The 17,704-nt window shown below is 40.5% G+C and overlaps 1 protein-coding gene across 2 annotated transcripts in view; it reads right to left on the bottom strand.

Annotated features, from left to right (window-relative positions):
* The window catches only part of AGMO (alkylglycerol monooxygenase), a 117,967-nt gene that overhangs the window by 43,342 nt on the left and 56,921 nt on the right, over window positions 1-17,704 (bottom strand). For both annotated transcript variants that reach the window (XM_077936983.1, XM_028750977.2), the window contains exons 10-12: window positions 16,949-17,065; window positions 7,280-7,362; window positions 6,049-6,154 (exon numbers count right to left, since the gene is read on the bottom strand). In XM_077936983.1, the coding sequence (XP_077793109.1) occupies window positions 6,049-6,154; window positions 7,280-7,362; window positions 16,949-17,065 (306 nt within the window). The remainder of the gene's footprint in view (window positions 1-6,048; window positions 6,155-7,279; window positions 7,363-16,948; window positions 17,066-17,704) is intronic.

Genomic DNA, 17,704 nt, shown 5'->3' on the forward strand with positions numbered 1-17,704 from the left:
TCCTTCCCACTAGCATTTGGCTGGCCCTTTTGAGAACAGGATGCTGGACTAGATTTAACCTTTGGTATGATTCAGTAGAAAAGGGGCGCGGGTGGCACTGTGGGTTAAACCACAGAGCCTAGGACTTGCCGATCAGAAGGTCGCCGGTTTGAATCCCCACAACGGGGTGAACTCCTGTTGCCTGCTCCTGCCAACCTAGCAGTTCGAAAGCACATCAAAGTGCAAGTATAGGTACCACTCCGGCGGGAAGGTAAACAGCGTTTCCGTGTGCTGCTCTGGTTCGCCAGAAGCAGCTTAGTCATTCTTGGCCACATGACCCAGAAGCTGTACGCCGGCTCCCTTGGCCAATAAAGCAAGATGAGCACCGCAACCGCAGAGTTGGTCACGACTGGACCTAATGGTCAGGGGTCCCTTTACCTTTACCTTTAGGCTTTTCTTATATTTAAGTTTCAAAGCAACTCCTTCTTGTGGTGAAAGCCTCAGCCTTAGGCTTTAGCTTTAGCAAGCAGTGAGAATTTGTGATTTTTTTTGAGAACTAATAGGCATTTTTAAAGGGATTGGTTAGTAAGATAAACTTGGTTTCCTTTATTATGATTTACCTTGTTGTCCATTTCTACTCTTATGTTCTTTCCATGCCTGACTTAACAGTGATGAAAAATGTCTTTGAATAATAATTTTAGTTTTTCAGGAGGTTTTTCCCCTGACAATTTTGTGTTCTTCATTACTAAGGTTTTCGCTGGGGAGAAACAGAATTAAAGTAACCAGATTTCCCTATTTTAAAATACAAGCTCTATTTTTCCTATCCAATACATCTGTACACCCTCCCACATACTACAGAGCAAAAATACTTAAAGTCTAGATTGTTTTAATAGTATGAGTTGAATACCACACATAAGATGAAATCGTAAGGGAGATGTCATACCTGGGAAATTACAGTATGTGAAAAGTTATATGTGCAAAATGATATAATTACACTTGATGGCAGTAATAGCACACACTGGAGGCTATTAATAGCTCTTGAAAGCCTCGCAAATGATGAATCTTTTAGTGGAGAAGTAATAGGATGAACAGGCATAAGTTATCTATTTTATGGGGTCTGCATAAAGAAAGAAGGCATGCCACAATTTATACTTTGGGATCAACTTAAAGGAGGGATGCAATAATTTTTTCTGTTTAGATAAAATGGTCTGGAGGTCTCAAAACTATTAGAATGCTGAATTAAAACTCCTTAGTAGTACTAGTAAAAATAATCATTTTTACATAAATAAAAAAAGTTTAAGGAACCAGAATTAAAAGAAAAACAGCTTAGAACCAATATTCCAGGAAAAAAGCAGGGATCATGAAACTAAAGCGAAAATTATTATTCAGGTTCCCAGTGCTTCAGCAATGACATTTTACATTTTAATATTACAAACCTCATATCGTAATGAGCACATGAGATCTGATTAAGGTTTGTTTCACTACCCTCTGTGATCCAGAACTACCCTCTATGGTCCAGCTCACATTTGATGGGGTAAAGCCATCACAAGGCAAGTGTGAATATTCTCAACCAAGCATCCCTATGTGGTGATAGGTGGTACTTTCTACATCATGATAACAGACAAGGGGACTGAAATGATAGATTCTACCTGTCATCACAAAGAGAAGCACCCATAATAGTCACCATATGAAGCTGATGAGGTAAAATAACCTGTTACTCTACCACATCAGAAGCAAACAATGGAATTGGACCTACAGAACATCTTTTTCCAGGGCATAAGTGTAAGTCAGAATGATGGAATGCTAATAGGAATATGTGATGGAACATTCAGCCCAGCCCCACTAATACACATAGTTGAGGGCAAACAGAAAGTTGGAACAGTGTATTCACTGAGACACCAAAGGAAAAATCTTTAGGATCACAAATTCTCTTGTGATCTCTGTCATGTATTTTTGGCCCCCTGCATTGTTGCCACTAGAGCAGGCATGGCCAAACTTGGCCCTCCAGATGTTTTGGGACTACAACTCCCATCATCCCTAGCTAACAGGACCAGTGGTCAGGGATGATGGGAATTGTAGTCCCAAAACATCTGGAGGGCCAAGTCTGGCCATGCCTGCACTAGAGCATACAAATGGCCAGTACCTCCATCCTCCAACAAGCTGCCACAGTGGTGGCAAGAGTAAAGAGTAAAGTGTATTGTTTCATTGCAATTGTGCCTGGATCAAGATCTCTGGTACATGATACAACCACATCATGCTGGGTGATCATGGCTGTTGCCAGTATTAGCCTAGGATACTATTTTGAAGGGGTGAAATAGGAAATCAACCCTACACTAACATCATGATAGTGCAGCAGTTATTTCACCACTTCCTATATATCTGCTAGTGCAGATGTTTCTACAATCAAGCTGTTAAGAACCCTGGATTGTGGTTCGAGGACCCAATCCCCGCATAGTGGAATGAAAACACACGGACACGTGATATAAGGTTAATGGGCAAGAAAAGGCCACAACTTTATTGATTACAGCAAGTGAAAAGGTATTAATAATAATAATAATAATTTATTATTTATACCCCGCCCATCTGGCTGGGCCTCCCCAAGCTTAGGCATTGGATTACGTCAGTTGACTCCACCCACTCAGAGAGGGGTGAGTCTAAAAGGGGGGTTTATTCACCAGTAGGTGGAGCCTGTTGATGCTAATCCAACTATAAGCTCTTCCCTGATGTCACCGAGGGCTGTGCGCCAGCCATGCGGCCTCACTCTTCGTCGTCCCATCGCGAGTCACCCACCCTCCACTCCCTTAAAGCTCAGGGTCTCAGTTTTCGCGACGGGACGACGAAGAGTGAGGCCACGTGGCTGGCGCAGCAGTGATTTACGCTGCCGTCCACGCCCCCTCGAAGGCACCTGGTTGGGTGCCTGCACGTGGGCGTGGTGCGCCAGCCAGGTGAGTGGGAGGCAGGGGGCTAACGCCCTCTGCCTGAGGCGGAGACCGGTTCCCGCCCACAACCACTCCCCTCTTTTGCAGGAGGAGAGTCTTTCTCCTTTATTCAGCATGAACGTGAGAAACAGCTACGCCCTGGACTACCCATACCTTCCTCTCCCTCTCCCCTCTCTCTCACACACAACCCCCAGTTGCTTACCTGTGTCTATTTTAGATTATAAGACACTTGGGTAGGAACCTCCCATGCCTGTCATTTGTAACAGTCAGGTGTACAGTCATATGTAAAAGTACAGTGAATTTAAGCTGCAGATAAAACTACCCAATCCTTTTCTCCACAGAAGGAAAAATTGCAGTTGAGAAGCATTGTCTTTTCTGTAGTGACCCCCACAACAAAAACCATCCCTCCTAGCCTTCTTGAATGAGCACCATACTTTTCTAGTTGTTGTTCAGATAGACATTCAGTGAAACTTAACTAGCTTGCTTCAGTGATTTTTATTTTCATTTTTCCTTATTTTTAAAAAATGGTTTTCAGCTGGTAAGTAGGATAGACGTTAGAACAATTATACAGACATTCTATTTAAGATAGAAGGTGACCACCAGGGCAAATATATAAGCTCTTGCTTAATAAATGCAGTTGTGGTCTGACAATCAGATCATATTTGCAGAATTTTTACTACTAGTTAAAAAAGTTACATGAAGCATGGATGTCAATTTTTCAGGACATGAAACCACCACTTGAGCAAAGTCAAGATTGCATATTTTAAATAGATTAAAAATGTATTCCAAAATACAGATATAATTATAATTTCCTTTTTTATTTTAGTAAATGCAAGCACAATAGAAGACAAAGGTAAATATAAGCAAGATGATCAACAGTAACAGTTTCCATGAATTGTTATTTACTGTGGTCAAAATTCAATATTGCACAAGTGGACTTCCACCCAAGAAACAGAACTTCACCTTTCTGGTCCTTCCCCCTGCAGCCCCCAACACACCCTGCAAAATCTGCTCCAGCAGGTTCCCTACCCTCCAGAGCAGATTTTGAGGGCATGAAGGGTTCTGCAGGAGGAGTGCATGGACAGTGTTGGATACAACCCTGTAAATATAACATGTTTAAAATATATACATTTAATACATAGATCCTTGGATGGGAAAGGGTTACTTTCGGATTACTGTATTATATTTATCTAAGAAAGTCTGTACTTTACACTTGTACACAAATGTGTATCACCGCTTATTATTACCTCAACTTGTCAAATAGGAATGACATAAATACTGCCAGATGTTTCTTTTGCAGCAAGACCTACAGAAAACATCATTTCCAGTTTCTTGCAGCCACAACACAGTCTCACAACCACAAGTTTCCAACAAACATTTTGTTTACTTTCCTGTGATGGAAGTAATGAAGTCTCATCTTCAACAATATGCTTGACAGTTTCGAACTTCACTTTTTTTCAGTGTCCCTCAACTGGTTATAAATATATACTGATTGTAATTAAGCCCTGTAAAAATTCTTCTCTTGATTTTACCACCTGAAACTGCAGCTGTTGGCTGACACTATCAAAGCCTCACAATTCCAAACTCACGTGCAAATCTCATCAAAGGCAGACATTTCTAATTGATTCCAGAAGTCTCTCTTTTGCTCAGATCAGGGGGCAGGAGAAGAATAATGAGCAGCTTCCAAACAGTGGGCGCTGAGCTTCAGGCATGGAGATTTTAAAAGCTCTAACTTGGCTGCCCTGCCAGAAATGCAGCGCAATTTTACGGTCAATTGGCCAGAGCATCTGGAACCATACATCATCATCTTTAGTTGATGGTGGTGAAGCCAGCTCACACACCAGCTAAGGCTAAAGTCAGTAATGACTCTGTCACACCTAAGTGGAAACTAACTTAATCTACTGAATGTAAGGTTCAACTATGATTTCTTTTCTCCAAGGGGCATTATTACCCCCAGGGCTCTTGTCTTGTCAAGAAAGTCCATCTTACTAGTCCACAATGGCTGGATTTTCTCTTTAGCAAAGATAACAGAGAGAATTAATATTACAAGCTCAACTTGAATTTATTTAGATCTAGGTGTGCTGACAAGGCTTTTTATCATGAAGCTTCATGGGAGCTTCCTTCCATCACTTCCTTCCTCCAACATCTTATACAGCATGGGGGTAGGCATGGCCATGGAGTGGCTTGCGGTTCTTACATTTGACAGGAAAACACAGCTGTACATCCCAACCAATACCCAGAGTATGACAGTCCTTCCTATTATAGAGATGAGCAAAGCTATAGAATAGTATATATACAGATGATACTAATATTTGAAGATAAAAATCAATGGAACCATTGCTGTCCAAACTACACAATCACCTTTCCTGTCTTGCAAATGATGTCTGGTCAAATGGATTTTTGAAGCGTTATTATATAAACCACCAAAATCAATCAGCAGGTTGAGAAAGATCAACATGTACCATGAGCAATTATGACTCTATCATATTGCATTCAGATCTCGTAAGTAGCGTTATCTGTACACCATTTGAGTGCTTACTGCTAAAGCCAAAGTAAAATACAACTGTTGTATTCTGACAAGGCCTTTCTCTCCATCCTGACACCTTTAGACACATTTGGTGAGGACACAAGAGAGGGCCTTCTCAGTGTTTGCTCCCAAATTGTGGAACTCTCTTTCATGGGAGGCCAGCCTGGGTCTCTCTCTGCTCTCCCTTTGTCATCAGGCAAAGGCTCCCCACTCCACACTCAACAGGTTTTTGGCTACTAACTGGCTGTTGTGGAAGTGTCTTCAGAGGGTGGGCCTGGTGCTGTATGTGTGTGCTTTTAAATGGTTTAAAGTGTTTTCAATGATGTTTTTAATAGGATTACTTTTTTTTTTAACCTTTGTATGTATTGTGTTTTTAGTTGTAGCTGCTTTAAATAATGCTGTGAGCTGGCTTGGGCCCTGCACTGGAAGAAAGGTGGGATATAAAATAAAATAAGTAAGATCATATCTGGTTCATGGTGCTCACTACACTCTGTTATGCTTGCAAGCACTTTTTAAATATTGCAAACCTCTGAGGCCCAGAAACATATATAGTTTATTCTTAAAATAAATATATGTACTATATGATAAATTAAGTTGCCTTACCTCATATGTCATTGTCAGAAGCGCAATGTAAGTTTTCAAGTAACCAAGTTTGTGCAGGGCAAGGAAAGTGGAACAGCGGACAGATTCCAAGAAGGGAGCTTCAGGCCTAAAAATAAAGAACTGAAATTAGTAAGGTCTATTTTTAGTTCACCAGCTCAGGGTTTGATTGGCATGTATCCTTGCAGTAAAGAAGAATCACAATTACCCCTCTAAAACATCAGTTGCGGGCCCAGTCACAGTGCCACCCTCCTCCAGGGTCAGTGTCATAATATATGATTAATAACTCAGGCAAACAACAATCTGGATTAAAAATGGCCACAACTTTATTGATGACAAATGTAGGTGGAATTTTAGCTCAAGCATTGGGTGCATATGCATTCTAGCCTCCTGCTAGAGGTTGTGCCAGGATTATGGCATCTCCAATAAACTGATCTACTGAGCTGGCTGTCTTAAGGCCGCCGCTGGAAGTCTTATGGACTGTCTGCCCCACGCTTGACTTCAGGACAAGAACATCCACCAAGACCCCTTTAGCAGGATACCCTGAAAACACCACTGGATCAATACTGGGTGATGCACCACTTCAGCCCATGCTTAAAGACTAGGATTCCACCCCATGCCTTTAACCAACAAAAGTTGTTACGTTTTGCTAGGGGGAAGGCAAAACTTCTAGACTGGCCAATACAGGGAAATTCTTTCCTGGCTCTGAATACGGCAACCATTTTGAACCACAGGAAGGTCAGGAGATACACGGGAAGCAAAATAAGGCTAAACTGCAAACAAAGAGAACAGAGTGTTGTTAATGCTGGCTGGGATTGGTTGGGAGTCCCAGAAGAGTTGGAAAGCCACCCATTGGCTAGGCTGCACTAATGCACATTTTGTAAAGGAATTCTAAACCTCCACCATTGTCACGTTTTTGTATTGTAAGAAACAATTTTGGCAATCAACGGCTTGGACCCACTGTTTCTATAAGTGGATTTCCACCCATGGAGCACTCCTCCTGGAGAAAAGGGCTAGGGAGATAATCTTCACTGACTTCTCTTTCAACCTGAAAAGCTGCTCCAAAGGGTTGGGGACCCTAGAGTTCCCATAAGGAGAACAGGGGAAACTGGCAAAAATTGCCTCCCTTCCAGCGGGATCCTCTTTCTTTTCACTGAAGTGACACTCTGAATCCAACCCAAGAGGCTGCATTTGCAATATAAAACATACAGAAATGAAATGCTCAGTTACTTACCTTTGCTCTATAAGGAATCCAATGGAGGTTAGTGTCAGGATAATATAGCCAACTCTCATGAGAATAGTTACCTGTGATAACGTCTGTTAAACCAACAAGCAGACAAATTACTCATTTAGGTTAACTCTCTGGAGGAATATTGAATTCTAAACTTACCAGTGAGGCAGTCTGAACTTTCACTCTCAATTATATTACTTTGTTACTGTCTGCTTTCAGAGTAGTTTGATACTTTGAACCTTGCAACTAAAAATCGACTACAGATTCTCCATTCCCTCTTAATGTCATTATGTTTCAAGGCTGAAGGTTACAAAAATTGGATATTTTCTCCCAAATCGTTCTTCGCACAATGTTAGCCTTGAAAATAACTCCTTCGCCGTTATTATTGTTTCCTCTCCTGAAATTATTTGAACCCTCAACGACCTGAACCAAAGAAGTAGACCTGTTTTCTAAATAAATACCATATCACATATCTGCTCCCCGCCCCCTGCAAACTGTTAATAGCATTACATCTTTGTATTTTCGAATCTTGGCTCCCTAGAGAGCAGTGGCAACTGAAAACACTATCCTATTAAAAGGGGAAAAGAAAAGAAAAACAGAAAAGAAAAGAAAAATGAAGCCAGTTTGATAATTTATCACAGTTTCAGCATGAGCTCACATTTATGCCTTTGCTTCTTAACAATTCAATATATTGACCTAGAATCAGTAGAGCATAAATATCTAATTTCAATGGAACATTTGTTGAGATAGATTCCATTCAATATAGATATAAAGATTCAGGACTTGAATTCTCAACAGAGATTAAGCAAATAGGGTAAGGTGACAGGGTTACTACTGGCTTAGGGCCCTGATGTATATGCAGTGGCACATTTTTCTCCCTCCCCAGTCAGACTAGGAACAGCAACAGCAGCAGTTTGCCAGCAAATAATGGTATAAGGATTATATCAAGGAAGAGAACAGAGACACACACAATTCTTTTGTAATTCCCTCATGTTTTCAGACAGGACTGCTCAGCTCATGACTTTGAGAACGACATTTACATTAACTGGAGAGGGCCACACCAAAAGGTTACCTACACAATGATATTTTCTTACATTTTAACTCATTTGGTTAACACCCCTGTAACCCCATAGAATGCTCTTTTCTCTACAGACCACCACACAGTGGTCTTCAACCTTGGATTAGTAAGTGTAATTGGAATGTTGAGCTAAGCTCTTTGCATCTCTCTTCTGTTCAGAACAAAAGGGAGAGTGGAAGCAGTACATAGTTAAACTATGGGAGTCGCTCCCACAGGAGGCGGTGATGACCACCAACCTAGATGGGCTTTAAAAGAGGAATAGACAAATAAATAAATAAATAAATAATAATAAAAAAAACATACTACTACATTTTATTTATACCCCGTCCTTCCTGGTTTAAAAACCGGGCTCAGGGCGGCTAACAGCAAATATAAAACATTGATTAAAATGTGACTTAAAAACAGCATAAAACATCATAAAATACAACATAAAATGCAGCATCAATATTAATAAAATTCAAGAATTCAGGGGTCATTTTTTTTGGGGGGGGGAGCCCCAGTCAGTAGACATCAAATGATCACCAGGGCTAACTGGTCAAGTTGGTCCTACTAGGGCCAGCAATGAAACCAGGGAAGAATTTAAATGTGGGGTCCCAGAAAGGGTTTCTTCATAGAAGAGGAAAGGGGAAAAGGGAATAGAGGATCAGGCTAATTCAAACTGAAGGCCAGGCAGAATAGCTCTGTTTACAGGCCTTGCAGAAGGAGATCAAGTCGTGCAGGGCCCTAGTCTCATGGGACAGAGTATTCCACCAGGTCGGAGCCATCACTGAAAAAGCCCTGGCCCTGGTGGAGGATAATCTGGCTTCCTTAGGGCCTGGGACCTTTAAGCTATTATTATGCATGGACCTTAGGGTCCTCTGCAGGGCATACCTGCAGAGGCGGTCCCGTAAGTACGAGGGAGGGAAATGGTTATCAATGGCTGCTAGCTATGGTGGCTATGCTCTGCCTCCACAGTTGGAGGCAGCAGTGCTACTGAATGTCAGTTGCTGGAAGGCACAAGAAGGGAGAGTGGATGAGGGTTTCCCACAGGCATCTGGTTGGCCACTGCGGAAACAGGATGCTGGACTAGATGGGCCATTGGCGTGATCTAGCAGGCTCTTCTTAGGTTCTCATGTTAAGCAAGAAGAGCAAAGAGCCTCTTGGGTTTTAGAGGTGCTGGTTTGTAGGAGCCACAGGAGGTACTGGCATCCATGGACAGCCACCACAGGTTTCACGGTTAGACCGTCCTCTCTCTCTTCTTTCTGTAAAGCTCTTCCATTTCTCTTTCTCTCTTTGCCTCCACCTAACCTCCTTTTTCTCTGTTTCCACATGCCATCAATTTTTCTGCATCTCCCCATGTCTTACTCCCGCTTTGTTTTGCCACAAGTCTTTTTACCATGTTTCCATTTTTCCTATACATCCTGCAGCACTATCTCTGCGTGCTTGTGCTTCAGTTTATGTTTTCCTTGTTCAGACTCAATCTCCACTTCATTTCTGCTCCTTGCTTCCCATCAGCAGTTGGTGTCGTAGGGCAGAGCTGCAAATTCACCCTCATGACACCAGAGTTACTGCTGTTCAGCTGGAGACTGCTGCTGTGAGGATGAACAAGAGGGGATGTCAGACTGGCTCTGCTAGTGCCTTACCATCAACCCAGTCCTAGTAAACTGCAGCAACTCCAATGCCAGAAGAGCAGCTCTGCTTCATCACACTGAATGTTCTTCTTGCTGACTTTAGTAGCAACAGCACCCAAGGCTTTTATTTTCCCAGCAATTCACACAGTGACATCGTGTAATATGCTGCCTTTGATTTTTGTGCCACATCCAGTGCCATTCCACTAGAGGGCCCCCAAATCCTCGGTAAAAATCAGGAATCTTCACCTGTGGAAGTGCCACTTGTGCTAGAGTACATAAGGAAACATGCCACAGAAAATAGGCTCTGCCAATTTCTCAATTTCTAATTCTGCCACATGTAAAATGAAGGGAAAAGATATATGAAAACAATAGCAGTTGCTTTTGATATTATTTTTAAGGAGGCACAGGATAACCAATCAATTGACCAAGGGTGATTCCACCCGAAACTTAAATACATTTACCTTAAAAAAAATCAAAGAAGAAGCATAAACTGCAGTGGAAGAGTCCTATAATGTTAGTCTTCATAGTAGAGTCTGAGATTTCTAATTCAGACTGCAGGGCTCAATAGTAGATGAAAATGCATGAAACTGTACTAGGAGCTTTCTGAGCTCAATAAAAAGTTTTCTGAAAGAACACCACAGCCTTCACAGTGATCCCTTCCCCTCAAAGGCATTTGAGGGAAGGATGCTGTTGGACAGGATTCTCAAATTTAATAGCAGTGAGAACTCCTTTTGTCCATGTTTGGAGAACACATCAAACCACAAGATCCAGGCTATTTCTGAGTGGGTTTTGTTTTACTGAAGAGTCAAAAGGCACCCCCAGGGATTTTTAACCAAAAGTTTTAACTCCTTTTAAACTAAGAAAACAGATTCACTGCCTTTAAAAAAAACCAAAACACAATCTAACCAGTTTACAAGCCAACGCACATTTCTTCCCAGGACAAACTATCAAACCGCAGATTTACTGCTTCACTTCAAGATAGAGAGAGACAAAAAAATGAGGAAATTTAATGTAACAGTACTTCACATTATTGTTGTTGTTGTTTTCTTGAAAAGCATTTTGGCCAGTAGGCAAACCTCCCCAATAACTCGTGATTTTGTATAAAAAAGAAATAAAAAAGAGAAATGTGTTCAAGTTAAATCTCAAGGTATAGCTTTTTCCCATGAAGCAAAAAAGATAATTTTAAGCTCAATTTTGGGAGATGCTGGTGTGTTGTTTTTAATGCATTGCTATGCTTTTTCATAATTTCTGGTATTGCTTTTTGTGGTTTTTATTGCTGTAAGGAACTATGTGGTCCTTTGGAAGGGCAGGTTACAACCTGAAAAAATACATTTAATAGAGAAGCTATCTACTTGTTTAAAACAGAGAATGACAGAGTACTGTGCCCAGCGCCCCCACCCCCACCCTCCGGCAATTCTTGTCTTGCCTCTTTCTCCCCAATGGCTTATTTCAGCTAGGAGTGCTGAATACAGCTAAAGAATGTGCTAGAACTGGCTCTGGACCTTAGTGGACTCTGGTTGCAGCCAGCCAATTTCAAAGCCAAGATAATCACCTCCCTATCTAAAACCGAAATCCTGTGGCTAGTAAATTATGCAAACTCCCATTTAATGAAAGCAGAGTTACTCTGACCTGCAACCTAAGCAATAATGTTCTGGATTAAAGTAAAAGCAGATCTGAAAAAGTCCTGGGAAAAGAGAGGTACAGCAGCCCTGGGCAGTGGCTTGGTGACACATGGAGGGAGCAACAGAGATCATACTCTCTGTCCCCGCTCCCAGGCTCCATGTGTTTATCTGAACAGCACCCACACATATATAACCAGCATACACATAGGCTTTGCTCAGACATTTCGATGAACACATGGAGATCAGGATGGTGACAGCAGAGGCAATACCAATTCCTCTCCTCTGTGTATTAACTGATGTTTAGAAAGATCTCTCTCTCTTTTATTAAGATATAATCATTGCAACTGATTTAAAGATACTGTATTATCTCTCACTGGTGACCCATAAATCATGTTGTTTCAAGACACAGGATGAGTAAATCTCATTGATAAATTGTTATTACTGTAAACAGCATTTAGAGTTTTTAATATACATCGAAATACTTTGCAAATATGAAATCTCTCTTTCTCTCAGTAACAACACTGGAATGATACACTTTGTTGGCTTAAATAAATAATAATAAATGTTTCAGCTGCTAACCCTAACAGGGTGATTTGTGAGGATGTGTCCTCCTTATTTATCCCATTACAATGCAAAAGGATACTGACACTGGGAAATAGTGAAACCTGTGACCTATGGAAGATCTGAACCAGGGAAATTTGGCTCACAGCTCATACTCTAAGTCAATATACTAATTGAAATCTTAAATATAAAGATGTGTGATGTGAATAGCTCATACACACAATTTTTCAACTACAATATGTTTGCACATATATTCAGTCATGGAAGTCATTTGTAGATATTATCAAGAGCCTGCAAATTAAAGATATGTGAACATCTGACATCTTACACACTGTGCTCTGAAGATTGAATAGGCCAAGTGCTGTTGGGAGGGAAAGAGTTGAAGAAACAAGAAGCATGATATGGAGAAGGGGTGACAGTTAGATGGAGCAAGGAGATCTAGAAGTCAGGAGGAGCAGGAATAACCTGCATGTTTCTAGTTAATATCAAAGCAAAAAACATGGTAGATGTATATAAATTTTAAACATATTGTGTTATATAAATATGCATTTATTACATATAGTTTTCTATTTACAATCTAATCGTACAGGAGACACACACTAGAGTTGTTCCTGTATTTACATTCCACATTTATATTTGAAATGTACAAACCACAAAGTGGAACTTGGCAGTTCTTGTGTTAATTTTCTAGGTGCTGCCCCAATGAAATAAAATAAAGAAAATAAACAACTTAGATCACTAAGCGTTTGCAAGTTGCAGTGGGAAAGGAATGCGACTGTTACACTTTAATGGCAGTGTAAGAATCCTCTCTCTCCAAACACAATACACATGAACATATAAAATAAACGAGAATTTATATACTGCAGTATTTGTATTTAACCAGGGGAAAGGGATGATCTCTGGAACCACAGCAGGATCCCCAATTATATATTAGGCACAGCTTTTGAAGTGAAACTGTGAAAAGTGAAGCTTTTGACAGAAACTGAACAAAAAACGGGATTTTTGTTGTGTCGAAAAGAGAGAAAGCTTTCAAATTTACATACTAATTCAAATAAACTTTAAACGATTCTGTGATTTTAAAGCAAAAGTACATCTCTCATAAATATGATATCCCATAGCACCAGCAGTTCCCTTTTCATGAGTGGAAGTTATGTTTACATCATTGCTTGGCAAAAACATTTCTTTTTCACCAGGTCTTTGGCTCTTAATTATCTGTGGCCTCAAGTGAGTGGAATGTTTTTAATCCTAACTTTAAAAAATGGGGTTGTCTTTTTATGTGCATTTCAAGGTTTGCCTTTGACTATTCATATAGTGCATATCACTTTGAATTACCATAGTAAAAAAAAAGGAAATCAATAAATTTTATAAATCAGGAAAGTAATAATAATGTTCTAAACTCTTGCAGCTTCCTTAACATACTCGATTGGATCCAGACAGGCATGCGGGTATTTCCTCTGAAGGAAGCTTCTGTGGATCCAGGCTACTGTTTTTAGAAATGCAGGAAGTTGCTTGATACTAGTCGACTTTATCCAGTATCGCTGATACTACCTGGCAGCTGCTTTCAGGATTCTAGGCAGCTCTCTCTCAAAGGCCTACCTGGAGATGCCACAGACTGACCCTGGAACATTCCGGTTGCACAGCATGTGCTTTACCACTGACCTATAGCCCACACACATTTAAATTTGGTAGAGTATTCGTACAAAAATTAAATCCAGTTTTTAAAATGCATTTGCATACAAATTGCTAGTTTGAAAAAATGGACTGGTATCAAGAAATGGGACAGGGAAATATAAAAGATTTGGAGCAGATGTGTTTAGATCCAAAGGCTTCTATGTGGAAGGAAACTAAAGACAGGAAGTCAGGCAAAAGGGTAAGTTGTATTATCCCAGTGTTGTGGAAAATATGAGCCAAATGTAAAAATTACTTAGGCCTGCCACAATTCCCAATGGCCTCAGTATTATTTGATCCTCAAATTAATAAAAATGATTTTTAAAAAAAATGATGTTCATCCACTGGCAGCAAGCAGGGTTAACTAAATATATTGACTAGCTTGAGGACAACCATGTTAAACAACTTGCCCTTATGATGGAAACAATTTTTTTCCCATATTTGAATATTTCCAGTTAAGGGATTTTTAAAATAACTGGCTGAACCTTCAAAGGGCTGCATTAAGAAAATGATTTTTTTTTTTGAAATATTAATATAGGGGGGAAAGAGCAAAGGTGGTCAAAAAAGCTGTCTCTTATTCCATTTTATTTTATGGTGAAGGAGAAATGAGACCCTAGCTATACTCAAAGATGGAAAGAAATGATAGGATGACAAATTCAAAAGACTAAATGGAAATAAAAAAATAAGATTCCGTTCTGGTTGCTGTTGCCAACTCCTTCTTTCCCAATAGTCCCAGGCTACAGATCGAAATCTCGCTCAACTCTTGCATTAAAAACACACAGGATGATAATTTGATCTTCCTTAGGCATCTCTGATAGGTTGGTATCCAGCTGAGAGTAAAATTTTTCTTTAATGTCTTCATTGGCATCCAGTGTTGGTGCATAAGCGCTTATAATAGTAACCTGTTGGTTTTTGGTGAGCTTTATTTGAAGGCTTGAGAATCGCTCATTAATGCTGGTAGGGACTTATGACAGATCATATATGACAGATGGTCATCCAACTTCTGCTTAAAAACCTCCAAGGAATGACAGCTCTTATGGTCAGAAAGTTCTTCCTGATATTTAGTTGGAATCTTTGAAGATGAGAAAGTACGATTGGTACTTACCTGAAGCATAGATCTATAAGGCATCATGGGGTCACTATGTTGGGCTATGACTCCACCGTAATCAGGAGCGAAGACTCTTTGGGAAGGTGTTCAGCTCCCAATCAGTTCTGCCGACTTGCCAAGTTCAAACAGTCATAGGAGTTTCAAGGCGTAAGAAAATACTAGTTTCCCTATAAACCGGCAGCCTATCTAATGGCCAATATGGCCAGAAACATGAATGGAACAAAACTGGAATAAAATTATACTGTGGTCCATATTAGGAAGAGGCCCCAGTAACCCCATGATGTCATATAGACCTACACTTCAGCTAAGTATCAATCATAGTATTTCCTATTGGCAGTGATGCCTTGACTGCATGCACCTGTTCCCAGCTGGAAAGAGGCATGCACAGCCAACATTTTATTTAACCCCATATGCATTGATGAGAGTGGTTTGCGGAAAATGGCTTCACAGGCCAAACTGGACCCACTGGTGGGCCAGGATTGGCCTATAGGTAGAGGTTCTTTCTCCCGGTCTAAAGAGTTATGAATAGTTATTTTTATTTAACCTCATGGATTTATCTATGTTGCAGTGTTATAATCTTATTAAAGACAGTGATTTTTAAAAATACAACATAGTTCAAAAATTTTCAACCCAACCAACTGATACTTAGTGTTGCATTAGGGAAACAAATTGGAGGTGTGAAAATGAATTTGGGAAAACAATAAAACTGGCCAGAGTGAACATTAAGGTACAAAGCTGTCACTGTCTCAGACACCAACAGCCAAACGCACCTCTCACTAATACGTAAATCAACCAAATTCTTTTCGCTGGGGTTCAGGTTAAACCTCTTAGTGAAAGAATGATCTAACCAAATGTTTTCTTATGGGAAAAAAGTTTCTTTTGTTATTTCTTATCTCCTACAAGCAAATAATTCCAGACTGAGAAAACAAAGCTAATGCATTAAAACTTTGTGTATACATGTATATCAGACCAAACATAATAATTTGAGAATAATTCTGCACAACCTCAAGTGCATTATTGCTATTATGGAATGGAACATATGTCTAAAAATGAGAAAAACAGTTGTGTCTATGTATGGATCAATGCCACATTTGTGACATAGCCAAGTAAAAAAGGTTCCAGTTCTGTCTATGGGCATTTCATAACTCTGTGTAGTGGAAAATTGATATTGAAGTTAAATGCCAAGTTATATTATTCACATAAATGCTTTCTTCTTATGATAGTTCCTTCTGGAGTTTTAGAGTGCTCCTGAAGCTCAGCCTTCTGTTTAGCTTGACTTTCTGTATCATGCCAAGGATCTGGGTCTTGAAACAAGAACTTTTATGCAGTCCATTGTGGGAACTGTGGGGGGTTTTTTTACACTGTTTAAAGAATGAGTAAAGGATTACAACAGAAGATGGGGGGAAATGTCAGGATGGAGCTATCAGTAAAAATGAGAAATCTCTTACCACATTAAAATTATGTTCACATTAAAAGGTAAAGGTACCCCTGCCCGTACGGGCCAGTCTTGACAGACTCTAGGGTTGTGCGCCCATCTCATTCAAGAGGCCGGGGGCCAGCACTGTCCGGAGACACTTCCGGGTCACGTGGCCAGCGTGACATTGCTGCTCTGGCAAGCCAGAGCCGCACACGGAAACGCCGTTTACCTTCCCGCTAGTAAGCGGTCCCTATTTATCTACTTGCACCCGGGGGTGCTTTCGAACTGCTAGGTTGGCAGGCGTTGGGACTGAGCAGCGGGAGCGCACCCCGCCGCGGGGATTCGAACCGCCGACCTTTCGATCGGCAAGCCCTAGGCGCTGAGGCTTTTACCCACAGTGCCACCCATGTCCCTTATGTTCACATTAAGATAGGATAAATCCATCTTGACCCACAAAACAGGTAAGCATAAAAATAACTATACTATCCGCCAGTGTTTTCAGTTTCATGCATCCAGTTTTAACAGAAATATACTTTATTTTCACTGTATCTGCACCATCTTCAAGTATCATGAAACAGCTTATTTAAATAAGTGTAAATTATACTTACATATTTTGTAGCAATCAAATCAATGTAAAATCCCAGCATTAAGACGAAATGCGTAACTACATAGACACAAAGGTAGCTTGGTAATGTGGGGCTGTAGGGAACTTCCTTTCCAGTAACCTACATTAAAAACAACAAAACAAAACAAACAAACAAATCAGAGTCTTTATTCAATCACAAATTAACTTGTCTTCCATTTTTGCATTTAGTAGTTGAAATTCACTATTCGTCATGTTTTATTGTTATTTTATTTTAAATAGAAGTGCAGCTGAAACCTTTAATCTGTACAAATGATTTATTTTATAGGCCAGAGTGGGCAACCTGTTGCTATCCAAATGTTGCTGGACTACAATTCCTATCATCTTTGACTATCGGCAATGCTGGGTGTGACTGATGGAAACTGGAATCCAGTAGCATCTAGAGGGTCATTTCCCCCCATTGTTCTTTAACGGAATGCAATATTTGCACACGTAGCCCATTAGGTTCTACTCTCCCTTTCCCTCACTTTTTGGTAACATATTTATTTTCCATATAGCAAATATACATTTCAACCTTCTACATTACAAAAAATGTATTTATCCTTCCCCTGGGTGTTGGTCAGTTGGCACCATGCCCAGGTAATGCCCCCTGCATACCTGCCACCACTGGCCAATTTGGTGGCAGGGGTACGATCCAGTCAGCAATAGGCTGGTTCATAGGGGAGATACGGTGCCTGCCTGCAAAGCCACCAACCCAAGGAGGACAAACCGACTTTCCACG

This window comes from Podarcis muralis, chromosome 12, assembly GCF_964188315.1.
Source record: "Podarcis muralis chromosome 12, rPodMur119.hap1.1, whole genome shotgun sequence".
NCBI classification, from domain to species: Eukaryota; Metazoa; Chordata; class Lepidosauria; order Squamata; family Lacertidae; genus Podarcis; species Podarcis muralis.